At 38.7% G+C, this 22,731-nt stretch overlaps 1 protein-coding gene across 1 annotated transcript in view; it reads right to left on the reverse strand.

The window, feature by feature from the left end:
* The window catches only part of LOC111148909 (solute carrier family 4 member 4), a 348,265-nt gene that overhangs the window by 139,374 nt on the left and 186,160 nt on the right, over window positions 1-22,731 (reverse strand). Inside the window, exon 7 of the mRNA XM_022505690.1 lies at window positions 13,970-14,046. Coding sequence (XP_022361398.1) covers window positions 13,970-14,046 — 77 coding nt within the window. The remainder of the gene's footprint in view (window positions 1-13,969; window positions 14,047-22,731) is intronic.

Here is a 22,731-nt window from a genome sequence, read left to right on the forward strand (position 1 = left end):
GATTCATCAAGAAGACAATGGGCAGCCACCAAACGGCTTTCAGCCATGAGTGACGCTCACAGGACTCTCCTTCAGTGCAAAGCCTGCCTTTGTATTTTCTAGGTACCTTCATAGTGCTTCATCGTTTTCTACGTTCTCAGATCTAAAAACCATATTGGTTTGTGTGAATGCAAAGGAAATCCTAACATAACTGCTAATGGCTGGCAAGGAGCTTGTTACTTTCAGGAAAAAGAGGGAAAAGAGAAAATGCCACCTCTATAAAATTTCACTTGTATGCTCCTCTGGGAACTATTAAAAAAAAAAGAGAGAGAGAGAGAGAGATTCATTCTACCTTAGGATCTATTTTAACAAAAAATTAAAAAATACCCCAGTGTTCTATTTTGCTACTTCCTCTTGAATCACTACAAAGTTAAAACTATATCGTTTCACTCATTGTACTCGCTCCACTTTCCGTGAGGACTTTGTTTCATAGTTTAGCCTACTGCACTATTCACAGGGAGACAGAAGGCAGTGGGCAAGCACCTCATCTCTCTACCTGTTGTACTTCACATACGTTATCTTGTTTTATTCTCAAAAGAGCCTGAAAGCTAAGGTTCTACCCACCCCTAAGGCTCAGAGACATTAAGTACATGCACAGGATCACTCAGCTATAAAGAAGAAATCTAGTATTTGAACCGACATCTCTGGGATTATAAAACCCAGGTTTTGCTACTACTTCAAGCAACACACATTTCTTACTATCCAGGACATTCTGGGCGGGGGGGACTACTCTAAGTCTTCTATCCCTTTGATTTAAATTCTTTTTCTCCAAGACCCTCCATATTGAGGTATTACAAACTGGGGATTTAGATCAAGAAGGCACAACTAAAATGAAGACAGTCCAACCCACAACACAGGGTTTAGATCATGAAGGCACAGACTAGGGAACATATTAGCACAGGAGCATACAGTCCTTACTAGAACTTTCGAGAAAAGGGAGACTCTTCTAAAAGCCTTTCATTTTCATTTATTTGGGTTTTTATTTTACTAAAACCTACATGTTGTCCTACTTTAATACACCTTAAAAACATAGGAATTTTTAGAAGTATAACTAGAAACCAAAATGTGACATGAATCCAGGCTTCTCAAAAGAATTCGCCACACTCTCCTGAGTTAGCAGGACGTCATGCGGGGTCCCACGAAGACATGGGGCACAGGAACAGCACTGCCACAACCCTCAAGAAAAATCCCTCCATGGCACAGTTTTACAGAGGTTTTCATGATCCCCTGGTGACAACAGTTACTCTGTGAGAATCCTGCACTTAGAAAAAGAGTTTCATAACTATTTTAAGTCCTAGTGCAGTTATTATTTTTCTAAACAAGATCTCCCTCTCGGGCGCAGAGTCTGGGGATTCTTACTAGAGATCATACTTCAACAAGGCAATAAATTATGCACCAACTTTTTCTTCATATAAATCCACAATATAACTTAGCAAACTCAACACCCAAAGAACAAATAATCCAATCAAGAAATGGGCAGAAGACATGAACACATTTCTGCAAAGAAGACATCCAGATGGCCAGCAGACACATGAAAAAGTGCTCAACACACTCGGCATCAGGGAAATACAAATCAAAACCACAATGAGATATCACCTCACACCAGTCAGAATGGCTAAAATGAACAAGTCAGGAAATGACAGATGCTGGCGAGGATGCGGAGAAAGGGGAACCCTCCTACACTGTTGGTGGGAATGCAAGCTGGTGCAACCACTCTGGAAAACAGCATGGAGGTTCCTCAAAATGTTGAAAATAGAACTACCCTATGACCCAGCAATTGCACTGCTGGGTATTCACCCTAAAGATACAAACGTAGTGATCCGAAGGGGCACGTGCACCCGAATGTTTATAGCAGCAATGTCTACAATAGCCAAACTATGGAAAGAACCTAGATGTCCATCAACAGACGAATGGATAAAGAAGATGTGGTATAGATACACAATGGAATACTATGCAGCCATCAAAAGAAATGAAATCTTGCCATTTGCGACGACGTGGATGGAACTAGAGGGTATCATGCTTAGTGAAATAAGTCAATCGGAGAAAGACAACTATCATATGATCTCCCTGATATGAGGGAGAGGAGATGCAACATGGGGGGTTAAGGGGGTAGGAGAAGAGTAAATGAAACAAGATGGGATTGGGAGGGAGACAAACCATAAGTGACTCTTAATCTCACAAAACAAACTGAGGGTTGATGGGGGGAGGGGGTTTGGGAGAGGGGGGTGGGCTTATGGACATTGGGGAGGGTATGTGCTATGGTGAGTGCTGTGAAGTGTGAAAACCTGGCGATTCACAGACCTGTACCCCTGGGGATAAAAATATATTATATGTTTATAAAAAATAAAATTAAAAAAAAACACACAATATAGAGCCACTTATTGAAATTTCTGGAATTCCCCTTGTTAATTTCTCAGGGTCACAAATAAGCTGATACTGAAATGGACTTTACCCTGGTAAGTTTCATTTGTGAGACGAGTAATGCAAAAAAAAACCACCAGGAGAAAAGATCAATGTTTCACTCTGACTGAAAGGTTTTTCAGAAACAAGTCATCCTAATACATGGGTTCTTTCTTCTTTTCAATAATATATTTGGCTCTTGACCATAATGCTGTCCTGGCAATCTAAATTATAGAAAAATGTATGAGCAAAACAGGGCTATAACAATGTATAGAACTTTAAATTCAATAATAAATCTCACTCAATGATAAATTCTTTCCTAATTTGATATGGGTTACCCTTAATGTCTTGCTAATTTCATACAAAGTGAAGTAGCTCATATCTAAAAGTAAAATGTTGAATAGTCCATAATTTAAATGTGTTATGCTTGGGAAAACTTAGCAATACCATGTCATCTTGCAACAGAACATCTTTCTGTGCTGACAGCTGTCTTTTTCAAAATGTCCTTGTGCCACACTACACTTTGTTTTAAATAAAGGGCAAAAAAAAAAAAAGAAAAAAGAAAAGAAAAAAAGATCTGGCGTTTTCTTTAAACTATGTCAATCAGCCAGTTAACTATGTTCCATTGAGCTTTCCTTATGAGAAAAAAGTGTGTAAATGGATTGTAACAAATGAAAGAGCAAACTATATTTGAAATGTTAGCATTTGCATGACTGTCCTAGCCAAAAAAAAAAGAAAAAAGAAATTTTAAATGTATGAGACAGGCAAGCATGGGCATTTCAAGCAACTGGTTAACCTAATGAAACACTCTATCAGCGATCATAAGAAATACTCATTTTTCAAGTCACCAAAAAGAAAAGAAATAATACTCTGAGAAGTCACCTTTCTCTGAGAAACTCTCATCCTCATTTTCTCAGCCTTTAAAAAGAAAAAGTTCTCAAGAAAGGGTAAGTGGCAGCTGATTCACCCTTGATTAACCATCATCATTTCCAACATCAACTAACTTACACGACCGCTGCCTCTCCTGCCCCCACCGCCTCCCTTCCCCACACTCCATGAGGAAGATAAGACATACATACATACCAAAAACAATAACAAGTGCATCCACGTGAAATGACATGTAGTAATGCCACGTGGTATCAGAAACCCAAGATAGAGTAATTGACGTGAGTCAGAATGTTCCGGGATGCATGTATGGAAAAAGCAGCACTTGACTTAGGTCCTAACATAATGGTAGGACTTGAAAAAGCAGAGAAGAGACATTTGGGTCCAATGGAAATGTGCATGCAGTAACGACAGCCACAAAAGGGCGATCAGGCACATCTCAGCAGCGTGCAGGCAGAGCAGTGGAGTGCAAAAGTTGAGTATGAAACCCCAAAGAGCCAAATTAGCAATGTAAATTTGAAAGGTGAAGAAAGAAATCTGAAATGAAATTGACTTCCATCCCACCAATCCCACTGCAAAACCAACCAAAAATTAGAACCAGTAGCAGATTTAAATAATGAAAATGACCGTGATAATGAAAATGTGTATCCTATTTTAGTGTTTTAAGCATGTTCCTTTTCACACAGCAGCCCTGTGGAGGAGGCAGTTCAGACTGAATCACAACACCTGTATCATGAAACCGGAAACTGAGATTCATAGCACTTAAGGTTTAACATGCTTGTTTAAGTCTTCAAAGCTACTCCTAAGATGAACGTCATAAAAAAAATTCAATAATAATTGTTTGCCTCTTACAAAAAAAAATACAGAAGTTATAATGATGTGTACCTCTCACACTTCATGGTCAAGGGGTGAATATACCTGTAGTGAGAATGAATACTGAACAGTGTGAAAGTCAAGGAGTCATGGGGTGTTTGAGCAATGCACAAGTAAGAATCTATAAATGAAGGGAGTATCCGCCATGGTCCATGGACAAATCAACTAGCTAACTAATCTACTTTTGCTAACTCTACAGGTTAACAAACAGTAAAAAAATTTGAAATCTTGTATTTCATGGGGGTGAAGAGAGGGTTGGGCCATTATTTCCAAAAATTTTTAAATCACAATATTTTCCATTTATTGGATAAGCCAAATTGTTCACTTGTATGGTTAACCTACAGATAGTTACATTCCAATTTACTACCTTTTTCTCCAAAGAAGAGTATTACATTCAGCTAAAAACCTTATTTTCTGTTACTGATGTTCTCTACAATAGAACGATGCTTCTAGAGTCTCTTGTTTCCCTGTGACTGATGGTTCTGGCCCACACAGTTATCCTGTCTTTCTGGGGACTGCCACACTTTACTGTCAACACCAACAGTTTATTCGGTCTCTCCAGCTAGTTAGAAACTCACAATCTAAGATTACATGTTATATTTTTATTCTATCGGCCTTCTCTCATTGACATCCCCCAACACCACTTAGGGTCTGGGCACACAACAAACTCCTGGTTGAGCCTTTTAATCACTGTGGCAACAGAAACGTCTGGTTACCATAGGACCCTTAAGAATTTTTTTTTTACATTGTTGGTTTAGTTACTAGTAATTCTGGTGATTAGCCTACTCAGCATGGTGTGTGCCTCAAGGACAGACTGAACGGCAGTAACTATCAATTTGACACCTGTGCCTGGGGACCTAAAAAAGACCGTAATCCAAACAAGCAGCATCCCTGTACTCATTCAGAGGATAGGCTGCAGGGCCAGAATGCAGCTCTACCACTTAGATGCTATTCAACTTTGGGGAAATTGCTTAATCTCTTTGTGCCTCAGCTTTGCCAATATGTAAAACAGGGCTGACAGTACCAAGCCCAATGCATTAGTGTAAGTCAGTGTTTAACTATATTAGTTCTTGTTAATTATTCTTCATAGAGGAACAGACTCAATAGATTCAGGTGAGCCCCTGAATCAACAATAGTGCAGCTAATTTTGAAGTTCAAAATTATTACAATGGCTCCCTACACAACGACTCCGTTATTTTCTCGCCTTTCGTATGTGGATGCACAGAACGCTGATAGGCAATAATGTCAGTCTTGTGTAATTAACTACTGTCTTTGAGATTGTAGAAAAAAAATTACTGCTGCTCTTTTATCATGGAGGCAGAGGGGAAAGAAAGGAAGGTTGTCTTCATTTGAGTTCAGTGCTAGGGAGTGAAACCAGACCACTGGTGGTAATACACGGAGAAATCAGGACGCTCTGCTGGTGATTGATAAGGTCATGAGATTCTGTGGAGGCAAATACATCAACAGCCACTGGATCAATCAGACCAGTGAGTTACGAACAGTGGGGAGCCCTTCTCTTGCTGAAGAAGAGCAAGAAATGCCTCCTCCCATGGAATGGCCTCTTCATCAATCTTCTGTGCAGCCATTCCCCGTTGAGAGGGAAATAAAGAAACAGCAAAATCTGCAAATACTCCCAACATGTAAAGAATGGTGATGATTTCTTCATCAGTTATCCCAGATGACAACACTCCTTCAAAGTTCCTAATAAAGCACTTCCACATAAGGTATGAGCTTTTCACTGAAGTAACTTCATAGTCTGGATGTAAGTTCACTGAAAATTCTCATGGGGGTGGGGAATCTGGGAGAGGAAGGAGATGCAGAGCCAAGCTGCAAATGTGTCGAACAGCGCTTCAAAGAGAATACTTGTCCGGCATTCCTTGCAATGTTCCTTTTTGTTCCAAATGCTGACCAAATGCTGACCACCAGGAAGGGCTCTTGAGATGAAGCCATTCTCGGTTGCCAAGGAAATTCCCACAAAGCCTGAAGGCTTTCTTTGAGAGCTGGGGACAGCAACACCTTTTAGCAGAAGCAGTAAGAAACATACAGGTGGCCAAGTTCACTGCCGCTGGGCTTTTCACCTCGTTACCTCAGGAGACACGAGGAATAGCCAGCCCAGAGATCCAGTCAGACCGGGAGAATAAACCCAGTTTTAGCCTCAATATTTTAAGCTTCTGAAGAAAGCCCCCAAAGTGATCTGGGAGGCAGATGCCAGTGACTGAGATTCTTTTCACTTTAGCAACTTGAGTCGCTAAGCTTTTACTGGAGTGAATCATAAAGAAGAAACTCAAATCTGATTGGCATACAGTAACCCCGCAGTGGAGGAGGATTTATTAAAGTGTTTAAAAATCTAGGACACAAATTGGTATACACTTTTGGGAAGGTAATTGGCAATACACAGTGAGCCAGCAATTCCACTTATAAAAATTTCTCCTCCAGAAATACTCACTAAAGAAAGCAAAAAAAAAAAAAAAGTTACAATAAGGTGTTTTCTTAAAAGCTTGACTAGTAATTGCAAAGAAAATAACTAAATATAACAGAACATCATTTAGATAAAATAGGATTCTTGCGGACTACAACCTTTGAAAAGAATAAGGTGGGTGTCTATGGCATTGTTAGGTTTTTTGTTTTTGTTTTTTGGTTTTATAAACATATAATGTATTTTTATCCCCAGAGGTACAGGTCTGTGAATCACATTGTTAGGTTTAAAAAATCCAGCTGAAGAGCAATATGATCCTATTTGTATTTTATATAAATAAGTATAAAGTTTTTTTATGCATAGAAAAAATCTAGAGGACTCTCCATCAAACTGCTAATAGTGGTTGTTTTGAGGATGAGAATTTGTGAACTTTCACTTTCTATTTTATTCAGATTTGCTTTGTTTGAATTTTACAGCAATTCTGTATGCTTTGGAAATCAGAAAAAAACGAAAGTTTAAAAGAAATACAGATAATAACACGTTACTATATCAAGTTAAGAATGACTCCATGTATATACTTACAACGATTAGAAAGGGCTTTTTAGGGCACCTGGGTGGCTCAGTTGGCTGAGCGACTGCCTTGGGCTCCGGTCATGATCCCTGAGTCCCTGGGTCTAGTCTCACATTGGACTCCCGGCTCCAGGGGGAGTCTGCTTCTCCCTCTGACCTTATCCCCTCTCATGCTCTCTCTCACTCTCTCTCTCTCAGATAAATTTTAAAAAATTAAAAATCTTAAAAAAGAAAGGAAGAAAGAAAGAAAGAAAGGGTTTTTTAACCAGACCCCTAGGGTGTTCATCATAAGGTGTTGCTGTTTTCTGGCTGTGTAACAATTTGTCACTTCCAAGGGGAAAAAAGTCATTTATCTTTTTAATGAAGTCATGGTCAGAAGTAGGTAACATGTGACATGAGAGTAGACATCCATCAAAGATAATTGTTGATGGTATTCCATGACTCTCCTCGATATATTCTAAGAATATTCATGGTACTGGAATACAGGCAGAATGCTACCTACTGAAAAGAGGATAAAAGGTGCCATCAAATCTAAAACATGCCAGTTAATTATTTAAGACATAAAACCTGCCACCCCTTTCATTATATGTCCAATCCAGGAATGCCCTGCAGTTGTCCTGAGTGCAATTCTTTCACAGGTACAGGTAAGAGTGGGACCCCCCCCTACACACTGGTGCTCCTTTCTGAACCATAAAGACTAAGATGCTTGTCACTGTTCCTCAGGCTTCCAGGGAAAGTTGTATGAGTCGTGTGTTTTACCCGGGTGACACACCTGACGTCAGTCAGCAGTAACATCAACAGGAAAACTAGAGGTAGAGAAGCAATCACTCAAAAGCTCGGACACACCACTCTTGGTGGCCTATGTCCAGTTCTGGTACCTTAAAACATTTTAACATTTTATTAATAATCATAATTTAGTCTAATTAACAGGAAACTTTTTCTTTCTTAAAATACTTGGTGAAACAAAAACTTCCTTTACTGACAGGAATAAGATTTTGACATCTATGGTAAATGTATGAAGAAACAGGCTACTGAGTCTTTACAGCTACCAGTTTAACGTGCTGTGGGGCTCAGCCAATGCTGAATTACAGGAACGCCACCAGATGATCCAGCACCCTGGAAAATTCCTCTGCCCTATCACACAGCATCCTCAGTGGACTTTATAAAATGCGAAGCAGTACACACAACTCTCCAGGTAAAACTCCTAAAACTGTCTCACTGTACTTAGAATAAAAATGAAAAGGTGGCCCTGTGTAATTTCCCTGGCCTCATCTACGACTTCACACCAGCTACCTTTGCTCCAGCCATTTTTTCTTCTTCCCGTTTCTTGGATACACCACATTCATTCCTGTTTCAAGGTTTTACTATTGCTTTTTGCTTAGTCTAGAAGCCTCTTCCCCCATACCTTCTCCTTGCTGGCTAACCCTCCTCCCTAAAATAGCTTTTCTGAACCGTATCACATTACCCTGCTATGTTTTCAAGATAGTATTTGTGATTATGAGAAATTACTCTACTCATTTGTTGACTTGTTCCTATTCTTTATTGCCCTCCTGTCCTCAAAAGCACGGGAGCTTTATGAGTCAAAAAAATTTATGTCTCATTCATCTCTGGAATCCTACCCACCTCTGAGAACACTTTGTAGCACAGGATATATTTTTTGAATGAATGAATGAGTTCAAATCACAGCAGCATACAGTTATGTATGGGGTGACTTAAAATTTCAAATTTGTTACAGCCTCACAGTTACTTAAAGTCATATTTCTAAGTTTCACCAAAATCTCCTTTCCTTTACCTGACAATACAAGACAGAGCTTACTTTACTTCAGACAGGTTAATCTGCTTTATTTTCAAGCTGACGCAGAACCTGTTTTTAATTGAATGTTAGTCTTCGGATTCAAATAAACAGCTCTCATGAAAATATAGAATTATGAAAATGGGCAAATCCAACTGCCCCAATTTTAAGTGGGACACAGGTTCATGAAATCAGTACATCAGCACTTCAAAAAACACTACTAATAACCACTGATTGTTAATTCTTTAAGAATATGGGAGAAAGCATCAGGAGGGAGAAGGAAGCTTTATAAAATGAAATTTCTTGCAGAAAAGGAAAGATAATTACAAATATCAGTTTTGTTAATCATCTGAGTGGCAAGCTAATGCCCTCTGAAAGAAGACTCCAAAGATAATCATGGCAGTAGCAACACCAGGTCCCATCAAGGACACCTGGCTGAAGAAACGCTGTCGCCACGGAGCCACAGGGAAGCTCACCACAGCCACCCAAACCATAGTGGCTAACAACATCTAAAGATGTCACCACCTACTCACAACATGACTTTGTTGTCCGGTTTTCACAGATGCGATTCCATTTGGAGCTCTCCCAACACCACAGTGTTTCAATGGCCCTAAAAATGTGCTAAAGATAAGTATTATAACCCCAGAAAATATGAGCCTTTCTTAGCCCCTGCACCTTCTCTGAAGAGGAACTGCGACCACCCAGTGTTCAGTGTGAATTAGAGGGTTTTCTGGCTCAGCTGTGGAAAAGAAAAAGGGGGTGCTATTGTATTTTCCTGTCACCGTGCATATGAAAAAGCTATTAACATGAAGGGAAGCTTTACGTGAGCCTTAGAAAGGAAATCCTCAGAACTATGAAGAAATCATCTCAGCTGAATTTAGTTGACTCATTCCTATATTACACATGTGTAAGAAAAGGATTAAGCGTTGTTCAATCACAAAATGTTTCTTTCTAGATTTCACTTTAAGGCAGTCATGCTTAGCAATTTCAAACTTATACATGGTTTTAATGGTTTCATCCTCTTAGTCTCTGACAAAATATTTAAATCCAGGTTGATTTCTAAGGGGGGAAAAAAGGACTTCAAAAACAGAAATCAAGACAGACAAGTATATTGGGAGATAACAGGCAATAGGTAGTGCTAAAAATGATCACACTACACTTTAGAAATTAACCTTCAGCCAAATTCTACCAGTAGACCTATGGATAGGATCTCAGATAAGCTAGCTAAATAAGGAACAGCATAGAAGTGATAACCAGGTAAGAAGTTACAAGGCTATGTGAGCAGTGTCTTTCTGAGAATCTGCAAGGTATTTGCACATCTACTGTATCCACTGTAGTCTTTGCACTGACATTCCACTGAAGGTTGATCATGAAATTGTGAGGTGTTATTGCATTACTGATAACCTGAAAAAAAGTAAGGCCCTTTTAAAATCATTGTACATTCAGCATAGTACTTCTACCAGAGCTAAAGCTAAGAAGTAAAATAATGAGAAAGGTTTTCTTATCCTCATAGCTGATTCCATACTCAAATGCAAATCAGAACTAAGCCACCACATTTGACAAGCACCCATTGCACTTCTAAGTTTTCTTTAAAAAAAAAAAAACAAAACAGAAAAGGAATGAAAGGAGATAGAAAAACAAATCAATCTAAGGTAAATGGGGAAGGTAACTGGATAATGAAGAAGAAAATCTTCCATAGCAACAAAATAGAAGAGATTATTTATGTAGATTTACAAGCAGATGAGCTCCAGATGTTTGTTTTTTTTTTATCTACTTCTTCCCAGGTGCTTTTCTGCTTAATAAATATAACATCCAAGTTGGAATGTTGTTGAGGCATTGAATCACCTAAATTTTGGCTATGCTCTTCTGCCGTTAACTATTTTGAGCTATTTCTCAATAAGGCAGCCACTACTGAAATCGTAAGTACATAGGCTTGGCAGAGCCAGAGAGAAAAAGTGCAGTCCACAGATTTGTTTCTTCTGTTTTCCCAAAACAGAATCTCATAAAAAATATGCCCTCAAATTTTGTCACTATGTTGCTGTCAAAGAAATCCTTCTCCTCTTCATAACTCTGAACATTAAACCCATAGTTCTTATGCTACTGGGAAGTTATATGGCTCCAGGAAGTGGAGAGGCACCACTGCAACTGTTCAAATTGTAGCCAGGCAGAATAATCAGTCAATCAGAAACTTCGGTTCCATTCGGATGGAAGTTTTTGGGGCCAACTTGGAAAAGCATACAGAACAAGTTTGACTTTACTGCCAAGATCATTTCCAGGACATTGGCTAATTAATTATAAAAGCTTTTTCAAAACAAATTTGAGCCTGGCAACCTTTTTTTCCTACCCAGAAGAAAAAAAAAGAGAGAGAGATTAAAAAATAAAAGCCTGAGTTTAGTGTGTGTGTGTTTGTGTGTGTGTGTGTGTGTGCGTTTGCCATAGCTTCATCTTCTTTACACACCTTTTTTCTTCTTCTCACCCTAAAATGATCCAGAAGCTTTTGCATTTGAAGTTACTAAAATAGTAAGTACAGAAACTGAAAAATATTAGTTTGAATTCCTAATTTGCCTTTGATTATAGATAAGATCATGGGTCAGTTCCAAACCTTCTCTTCAAACTCTTTGGTGGGAAGCAAAAAATAGACTTTCTCCCTCTTTGTGGGATGAAGAGCTCATTGGATTAGCTGCAGTTACTGTAACAGATACAATGCAGATGGACAGTTGCTCTTAAAATGATATATTGTGTTTTGTTAAGAACATACAGTAGGGATGCCTGGGTGGCTCAGTCAGTTAAATGTAGGACTCTTGGTTTCAGCTCAGGTCATGATCTCAAGGTCCTGGGAGGGAGCCCTGCTCAGTGTCCAGTATGCTTCCCCCTCTCTCTCTGCTCCTCCCCCTATTCACACTCTCAGTTTCTCTCTCTCTCCTTCAAATAAACAGTCTTTTTTTTTTTTTTTTTAATGATATATTCAACAGCCTTCACTTCCTGGCTTTGAAAACAAAAGGAACAAAACTCCTGATTTAAATCATCCTGGTTTCACTTAATAGGAACCTCAAAGAATATGGGATGTTCATGAGAGTCCTCAAAGATTCTAGTTTCCAGTTCCACACAGGTTTTTACAGCTAAATCAACACCCCCAAACCATTATGTTTCAACATATTTCATCTAACACTGGAATCAAAAGCTTATGTAATATGCATCTTAAGCCATCAAATTTCCTCTGCATAGGCCCAGATCTGAAGACACTCAAGAAGGTAAGAAATTTCTCTCAGCCAGCACTTACCAGCTGCTTATTGGCAAATTCCTGGCAAGAGAACTGTCAGTAATAAAAGAAGATTTTTTTCAAAAAAAAAAGTCTTGTCAACCAGATATTCCTAACTCTGCCTTATCCTGTATCAAGTCGCTGCCTTATTCAGTATCAAGACCCCTGGCAAACCACAGAAACAGAACCTTACTAGTAAATACTGAATGAAGCCAAAATGGGCCAAACAGTTTTGAAGGCAACTCTAAACGAGTCCTTGTTTGAGTTTTCTCTTTGCTGGTACTGCTAGGTAGCTCCCAATGCATCCAATATTTAAATGATCCCCTCTGGCTTATTTCAAGGGGAAGGCAAATATAAGGAGGGAGCCAGCCATATTAGTATATGAAGAGGGAGCAGATCTAGGAATCCAGAATCAATCTCAATGTAATAGGGAGGTAACTAAGTCTGACCAAGCAGAGAGTTCCTCTGAGGAACACAAAGATGAGAAGGACAATGCTAGATTTCAGAGAATCTTGAAAGTCAGGTAGGGAAATCTGAACTTGACTTAATAGGAAGGACTTACAAACTTTGATCCAGGAAAGAAATATGAGGACAATAACATGAAAAGCATATTATTGAGATAGGAGAAAACAGAAACAAGGGTTTAGTTCCAAAGCTTTTCTAGCAATCCAGTCTGAGATGATGAAGGCCTGAATAGGGGGCTGCTGGTGAAGGGAAGGAAGAAGGAATCCAAAAACCACTTCACAAGAAAGCATAAGTTCACCTTCCTGTACCTTTTAGAATCAGCAAGGCCTCTGAACCTCTGTCACTACTATAAGAGCCATCCAGGAAAGATCATAAGTCTCCATTGCCTTCGAATATATAATTCAGATTTCTTTAGTCAGGTGGAATTTTCACCCAATTAGTCCAAAGTAACTCGTTTTGTTTTTTAATGTAAAGTACAAAATTATACCTACTCCCCATTTTCTATATCCAGATGCCAACCCAACTGGGAAAAATAGCCCAAATTCTACCACACTCTTTTTAAAAGAAAGTAAACCTAGGGGCACCAGGGTGGCTCAGTTAAGTGTCTGCCTTGGGCTCAGATCATGAATCCAGCCTCCTGGGATCAAGCCCTGCATCAGGATCCCCACTCACTGGGGAGCCTGCTTCTCCTTCCCCTGCTCTTGCATGCTCTCTCTCTCTTTCTCCTCCTCAAATAAATGCATAAATTCTTTTTTAAAAAGGAGTAAGTAAATCAAGGTTCAAAATTTAATTGCCCTTCATGTCAAGCAGGCTACTTTGTTTTAACAAACATATATACAGCTAACAAGACTACCATTACCTTTGCCTGACGTATGCCCCAAAAGTTAACCACTGCCAGCATTTTTCTTAGACCTTTATATTTTACCAATGCACTTTTTCCTAAATTATCTCTTTTAATCCTCACAATAACCCTGTGGCAGGGATTATTATTGCTATTTTAAAAACTGAGATAACTCTGGCTCTAAGACTTAAGTTGTCCAAGAGACTACAGCTGTAAGGGTTGGAGTCAAGACTAATTCTTACCTTTGAACCTCACATCTCTTGACATAGCGCTTTCCCTTCCCTCAGAGACCACACCACAATGACAACAAACCCATCCACATGTATCAGTGCCTCTTAAGTTAGGGAACCATCATTTCTAATCTTATTCCAGCATCTTCTGGAACATAGTTAGTCTTCAGTTTCAAAGAAGTAAGACTTCTTTGCTTACCTGGTCCTTCTCCGGTTTATCAGAAATGTCATTCAGACTAGAGGAAGTCAGATTCCTATGGGTCATGGCTGGGCTACCTGAAAAAAACAAAAGCAAACCCTAATTAAAGACTTGTTTTCAAAAACACAAGACTTTGGTTGTATACTTCATAAACACTTGTAGATGATGATGAGAATGGCAATGATGCTTTAGGATCTCCTGAAGAGTTTTCCAGATCACAAGTTGGAGCACAAAGATGGTTAAGTTAGAAGTATGTAAAATCACAAATACCATGTTTAAGTCTTATTGCCTGGGTCAAGTTCAAGATGAGTTCAACTTTGGAAGAAACATCTAAAACAATACACATAAAAATAAATTTACTCCTCATTTGGCTTGCTTTTTTTTTTTTTTTTTTTTTTTTTTTTTGGTCTCTGCCCTTTATATACATCCTAATCTACCTGGTATCCTTTCCTTTTCCCACCTCCTACAGAGATGGCCTTTTTTTTCTTTCTTCATGTCAGCAGTGACGGCCCCAGATTGCAGGCCTGGATCTCTTCTCTTCAAGCCTCTTCCTCTGCAGTCTCTCCAAGGTCATCACTCCCTCTCATCAACCCCAGAACCCATCTGTGTTCCCTTTCCCAGCTGACACTTTAATCAAGAAGATTTCTCCTTGGTGGGCATCTGATCCAGAATCCCCATTCTTTGCCTCAAAGTAGTGCAACCACAGTCCCCTTACTTCTTACATTCCCATTCGCCAGACTCATGTAAGCACATCCCTACTTTCCCCTCACCATGCCAATCTTCTTCTTCACATTAAGGAATGGATTTCATTAGGAATACTTCATGGGAACCAAGCTCCCTGGTGATACAGTGGCTGTAGGTCAAGTCTACTGACAATCCAGCCAATGACTGTAGACACCATTACACAAGAAAAGAGAGGAGGGACATCTAGAAGAGTGATAACCCATCTTCAAGTAGACTATGTTAAGCAAAAGAAAAACATTCTGTTCATTTTGCAGTTGGACCTGCAGTTGGACTTGAAATGTCTAAGCTCACTGAGCAAAATAGTAACTTTTAAAAGCTAGGGTGTTTGACCCAACCCCGGCAGGGTGCTGAGTAATGCATTCATCATTAATCCTCAATGATCTGACTCAGGCTGGCCTTCACACCAAAAGGACAAGGGTTGAAAAACAAGCACCAAAGTTTGAACATAGTTTCACATTTGCTTCCAAATTATTTTTTAGATTATAGACTTTAACTCTTTCAGATAAAAAAGTCAACACATAATTTTACCGCTGACTAAAATCTACTCCTAATAATTTAATCTATAAGTAAAAGCAGCTCTTTAAAGAGTATAATTGTCTTTAACTACTAAATCAGAAAAATCATAATTTTCTTGAGCTGGCAAGACAGGGTATTTTCCACTCTGCTGCATTTCATTGAGTAAGCATGGCCTAGATCTCTTAAACCCTTTACCTGGTGGGACATTTTATTCTAGGAAAATCTGAGCACAGGGCATTTTTCAAAGGAAAGTTACATCTAAAAAAATGCTTTATGAGCAAAATTAAAAGAACCTTTTTGAAGGCGACATTTTCTTCTTTGAACTACACACCAGGTTTCCAGCGTGCACTCAAAACAAAAGACACCAGGTACAAACGTGAATGTTCCCCAACAATGCTGGGCTTGAAAGTAATAGGAAATGATGAGTAGCTCTAATTTTGCACCTCACATTAGAAGTAAAAGCAGTTATTTGGACTAGCTGGGTGAAAATTCTACCTGAATAACTGAGGAAATCTGAACCATATATTCCTAAAGCAATGACGCCTTCACAATCCTAATCATAAATTAAAAGCAGTTTATGAAAATTAATAGATAAGACTTATTTCTAATTACCAAATCAATTGATGTAAGTGGCAAAACTGAAATAATCTGAAAGAAGTTTCATTAAGTAATTTAAATTTTGTGGGAAACATCCTAAGTTCTTTCATTTGCTTTGGAAACTATAAACACTGCAAAGGTACATTTTAGCCAAAGCACTGTCCTACTGCTGCAAAATCTAAATAGGTAGAAGTCAAATGAATAAAGTTTTTATTACAATGGTAATCTTGACTGATATCACAACTTTTCCAAGAAACCTCATTTACTGCCTCATCATTTCTCCCATGATAGTACGGATGTATTTGTACTAGACAGGGGGTCCAAAGAAGGCACAGGTCCAAGGAACATGGAGGAACTAGATGAGGGAAAGTAGGCCAATGTTAAGAAATAACCAAATCTCAACCACAAGAAAAAGTTTGGAAGGAATTCAAACACTTGGAAGCTAAAGACCATCCTGCTCAAGAAAGTCTGGATAAACCAGGAAATCAAAGAACTTAAACAATTCATGGAAACCAATGAGAATGAAGACACATTGGTCCAAAACCTATGGAATATGGCAAAGGCAGTCCTAAGGGGGAAATAATAGCCATCCAAGCCTCACTCAAAAAAACTGAAAAATCCCAAAAACACCAACTCTCTTTACACTTCAAAGAACCAGAAAATAAAGAACAAATTAAGCCAACCCCACACACAAGAAGGGAAATAATAAAGATTAGAGCAGAGATCAATGAGTTAGAAACTAGAGATATAGTAGAACACATCAATGAAACTAGAAGCTGATTCTTTGAAAGAATCAGTAGGATTGATAAACCACTGGCCAGACTAATCCAAAAGAAGAGAGAGAGGACCCAAATTAATAAAATTATGAATGAAAGGGGACAGATCACTACTAACATCAAGGAAATAGAAACAATCATCAGAAATTATTATCAACAGTTATATGCCAATAAGTTAAGCAACTTAGAAGAAATGGTTGCATTCCTGGAAACGTATAAACTTCCAAGACTGAAACAGGAAGAAACTGACAACCTGAATAGACCAATATCTAGTAACGAGATTGAAGCAGTGATCAAAAACCTCCCAAAAAAACAAGAGTCCAAGGCCTGATGGATTCCCTGGGAAATTCTACCTAACATTCAAAGAGGAATAATACCTATTCTCCTGAAGCTGTTTCATAAAACAGAAATCGAAGGAAAGCTTCTAGACTCTTTCTATGAGGCCAGCATTACCTTGATCCCCCAACCAGGCAAAGATCCCACCAAAAAGGAGAAATTCTGACCAATATCCCTGATGAATATGGATGCTAAGATTCTCCACAAGATCCTAGCAAATAGGATCCAACAGTACATGAAAAAAATTACCCACCATGACCAGGTGAGATTTATCCCTGAGATGCAAGGGTGGTTCAACATTCGCAAATCAACCAACACAATAAAACAAATCAATAAGAGAAGAAAGGAGAACCACATGGTCCTCTCACTTGATGCAGAAAAAGCATTTGACAAAATACAGCATCCTTTCCCGATTAAAACTCTTCGAAGTATAGGGATAGAGGGAACATTCCCCAACTTCATAAAATCTATCTATGAAAACCTACAGTAAATATCATTCTCAATGAGGAAAAGCTGACAGCATTCCCACTGAGATCAGGAACACAATAAGGATGCCCACTCTCACCACTGTTGTTCAACATAGTACTAGAAGTCCGAGCAACAGCAATCAGACAATGAAAAGAAATAAAATGTATTCAAACTGGCAAAGAAGAAGTCAAACTCTCTCTCTTCACAGATGACATGATACTTTACATGGAAAATCCAAAAGACTCCACCCCTGAATTACTAGAACTCATACAGAAATTCAGTAATGTGGCAGGATACAAAATCAATGCATAGAAATCGGTTGCTTTCTTACACACTAATAATGAGAATATAGAAAGGGAAATTAGAGAATCAATTCCACTTACTTAAAGCACTAAGAACCATAATATACCTGGGAATAAACCTAACCAAAGAGGTAAAGGATCTGTACTTGAGGAACTACAGAACACTCATGAAAGAAACTGAAGAAGACACAAAAAGATGGAAAAATATTCCATGCTCATGGACCAGAAGAATAAATATTGTTGGGTCGCCTAGGTGGCTCAGTCATTAAGCATCTACCTTCGGCTCAGGTCATGATCCCAGGGTCCTCAGACAGAGCCCCGCATCAGACTCCCTGCTTGGTGGGAAGCCTGCCTCTCCCTATCCCACTTCCTCTGCTTGTGTTCCCTCTCTCGCTATGTCTCTCTCTGTCAAATAAATAAGTAAAATCTCAAAAAAAAAAAAAGAATAAACATTGCTAAAATGTCTATACTGCCCAGAGCAATCTACACCTTCAATGCCATCCTGATCAAAATTCCACCAGCATTTTTCAAAGTGCTGGAACAAACAAACCTGAAATTTGTATGGAACCGGAAAAGACCCCGAATCACTAAGGAAATGTTGAAAAAGAAAAACAAAATTGAGGGCATCATGTTGCCTGATTTCAAGCTTTACTACAAAGCTGTGATCACCAAGATAGCATGATACTGGCACAAAAACAGATACATAGACCAATGGAACAGAATAGAGAGCCCAGATATGGACCCTCAACTCTATGGTCAAATAATCTTTGACAAAGCAGGAAAAAATATCCAGTGGAAAAAAGTCTCTTCAATAAATGGTGCTGGGAAAATTGGACAGCTATGTATAGAAGAATGAAACTCGACCATTCTCTTACACCATACACAAACACAAACTCAAAATGGATGAAAGACCTCACTGTCAGGCAGGAATCTATCAAAATCCTAGAGGAGAATATAGGCAGTAACCTCTTCAACATCAGCCACAGCAACTTTTTTCAAGGTATGTCTCCAAAGGCAAAGGAAACAAAAGCAAAAATGAACTTTTGGGACTTCATCAAGATCAAAAGCTTCTGCACAGCAAAGGAAATAGTCAACAAAACAAAGAGGCAACCCACTGAATGGGAGAAGATATTTGCAAATAACACTACAGACAAAGGGCTGATATCCAAGATCTATAAAGAACTGCTCAAACTCAACACCTAAAAAACAGATAATCATATCAAAAAATGGGCAGAAAACATGAACAGACCCTTCTCCAAAGAAGACATACAAATGGCTATCAGACACATGAAAAAATGTTCATCATCGTTAGCCATCACGGAAATTTAAATCAAAACCACACTGAGGGGCGCCTGGGTGGCTCAGTGGGTTAAAGCCTCTGCCTTCGGCTCAGGTCATGATCCCAGGGTCCTGGGATCAAGCCCCACATCAGGCTCTCTGCTTGGCAGGGAGCCTGCTTCCTCCTCTCTCTCTCTGCCTGCCTCTCGGCCTACTTGTAATCTCTGCCTGTGAAATAAATAAATAAAATCTTTAAAAAAAAAAAACACACACACACTGAGATACCACCTTACACCAGTTAGAATGGCCAAAATTAACAGGACAGGAAACAACAAATGTTGGAAAGGATGTGGGGAAAGGGGAACCTTCTTACACTGTTGGTGGGAATGCAAGTTGGTGCAGCCACTTTGGAAAACACAGTTTTGATTCCTCAAAATATTAAAAATAGAGCTACCCTATGGGCCTGCAATTCCACTACTGGGAATTTACTTCAAAGATATAGATGTAGTGAAAAGAAGGGCCATCTGTGCCCTAATGTTCATAGCAGCAATGTCCACAATTGCCAGACTGTGGAAAGAGCCAAGATGCCCTTCAACGGATGAATGGATAAAGAAGATATGGTTCATATATACAATGGAATATTACTCAGCTATCAGGAAGGATGAGTACCCAACTTTTGTATCAACATGGATGGGACTGGAGGAGATTATGCAGAGTGAAATAAGTCAAGCAGAGAAAGCCAATTATCAAATGGTTTCACTTACTTGTGGAGCATAAGGAATAACATGGAGGACATGAGGAGAAAGAGAGAAAAAGTGAATTGGGGCAAATCAAAGGAGGAGATGAACCATGAGAGACCATGGACTCTGAGAAACAAACTGAGGGTTCTGGAGGAGAGGGGGATTGGGGCGGATGGGTGAGCCTGTTGGTGGGTATTAAGGAGGGCACATACTGCATGGAACACTGGGGTTGGTGCATAAAAAATGAATCTTGGAACACTGAAAAAATAAAATAATTTTTTTTAAAAAAGAAGCAAACAAATCTATTGTCCCTCCCACCATTATCTGATTTTTGTTAATAAAAGTAATATTGACATCTTCATTTATGTTTAACTTTGTAATATAGCAGAAGAACCCAGAAGTCAACACTTCTAGGTAAACCATAAGCAAGATGATGAACATGCTTCAGTGTTTTCCCACCTCCCACCTAGCAAACCTGAGTCCACCCCTGAGCCCAAACACCTTAAACCAAAAACAAATGCTTCCCAGTGCAGTGGTCCCCAAAATGTGGTGCCCAGACCAACAACATTGCATTACCCAAGCCCTTATTAGAAATGCAACTCCTTGAGACTTGCCCTAGACCAACCGCAGTGGTCTCCCTTATCTGCTGTTTCAGATACCCAGAGTGAACTGTGGTCCAGAAGCAGGTGATCCTCCTTCTGACAAATCATCAGAAGGTCAGTAATAGCCTAAGGCTACATTAGAAGGCCTACTTCATCTACCTCACTTCATCTCATCAGGTAGTCATTTTATCATCTCACATCATAAGAAGGGTGAGTATAGCCCAATAAGATATTTTGAAAGAAAGAGACCACATTCACATAACTTTTATGAGAGTACATTGTTATAATTATTTTTTTATTATTGCTGTAAATCTCTTACTGTACCTAATTCATAAATTAAACTTTATCATAAGTATGCGTGTATAGGAAAAACATAGTATATATAGGACTCAGGCATCCACTGGCAATCTTGGAACATATGTCCCAAGGATAGGGGAAATGGCAGTATAATCCAAACTCTGGGTTTGGGGCTCAGTAATGAGGTTTAAACAAACCTTTAAAGTAATTTTGAAGCATGCTAAAGTTTGATTACCACTGCTCTAAATAAACCAATTATCTTAAGAGGAGAGTTGGTCTCAGTCAGAATCTGAATTAAAAAAGAAACATATATAATAACTTAAGTAGGCAGAGGGGTGGTTCTGATAACCTTGCCCTCCTCCAAGCCACTACTCCAAACTACCATATCGAAAGACACCATTCAGTTAGCAACCTCGTCACATAAGCACACACAACATGTCTTGCTTGGCTTTTCCTCTAAGTGGTCTTTCCTACACAATCAAATAAATAAATAATGTTGGAAACTCATTATTTAATCAGCCTTTTCCAGAAACATATCATCCAAATCAAAGAAGACAAAGGCAAGAGCCAAAAGAGATTATAAACCCAATTATACCCGGAATCAGAAATTTGTGCATGGCATTTGAGCAAACCCAGGAAGTTGTTATGCAACTGATCCCTAACAACGTTCTATTGTAGCTATTTTGCACCTGACATTTAATAAGACACATTATCAGGATAAATCAGTGCTTCCTATTTACAGTTTGGGCCTATAAAGCAAACCCATTATACTGCAATCCTGAATGAGTGGCGCTAGTAAGAGAAAATTTCAGCTTGTACCAAAAGGATGAAATGCAAGAGTACCATAAAGTGCACTACTTCTTACAACAGCCAGGGGTTCATTTATCTCGAAGCTACCACTAGTCAGCCCTTCCCATCAAAATCCAGGGCATACAAATGTCACAGAACTGCTCTCTGTCCAAAGAAACTTTTTCTTTTTTTTTTTTTTAAACATTTGATTTCTACAAAAGAAGAAGAATCAGCCTCAGGTGCATAATCATAATTAATTTCCATATCACAGTTTTCTGGCCATAAGAAAAAGAAAGCTTTGGAGAATCACATCTTAGGCAGTTTCACACAATCAAAAACAATTTCATTTTCAAAGTACACCCTTGGCAGGTACATACTGTCTTCTATAAAAATTAATTGCATTTCTGTACTAAGTTTGAAAATCATTGTTATTCTTTAGCACACATGTAGCAATTCATAAAGTCCTTTACAATTCTATCTATTAGATGCAATACAAAGCAGTGAGGGGGAACTACAGCAGAGGAGGAGGATATTTAAATGTGTGTGCATTAGATAAAAATGTAAATATGTATGTAACGCAATTAACACATAACCCCCCCACCTCATACCTTTACAATGAAGCAACAGAGAACCTAAGAACAAGCTAAAACAAAGATCACCTTGGATACAAAATAAACTCGATATTTTGTTCTTAATAATATTTAAATATTTTTAGCATGAAAAATACATATAACAGACATAAGGGAATCTGAGTGTCTGTGTCAGAAAATTCAGAAGTATGGGTCTGATTTATACTGCTTGAGACCATCAAACTAATAATAAGTGTAGTTTGGGAAGAATGAAGGCTAATGTGTCTGTACCCAGTGACTCACGGATACTCTTTCACCACCACCATCCCCCCCAACAAGGTCACACAGCAAGTGGTAAAACTATAATTTAAATCTGGATTTCTTAATACCAACCAAACTGCCTCTGGGAAAAAACTGGCCTATGTTATTTCCGTAAGTAAACACACAAACCTCACCATTTCTAATAAGGAGAAAATTTAATATACAACCACAAAGAATATATTCGATTTCCATGCCAATTATGTGCAATATAATATCATTAAGAATATTTAAGGCAGAAACACTCTTGGTTTTAAATTTAGCTATTCCCAGAAATAAAGTATACAATTTTTTTACTTTTTCATTTTCATAAAAAAAAAGAGGGGGGTATTGAACTCAGCAAGTCTGTCTGCCAGTATGATTAAATAGTAGCCCAAAACCACAGCTGTGACAAAGGAGAAAGGGTGCTAAAAACAATAGCAATGTAATT

This window comes from Enhydra lutris, unplaced genomic scaffold (assembly GCF_002288905.1).
Source record: "Enhydra lutris kenyoni isolate GAN:26980312 unplaced genomic scaffold, ASM228890v2 scaffoldscaffold21, whole genome shotgun sequence".
Lineage (NCBI taxonomy): Eukaryota > Metazoa > Chordata > Mammalia > Carnivora > Mustelidae > Enhydra > Enhydra lutris.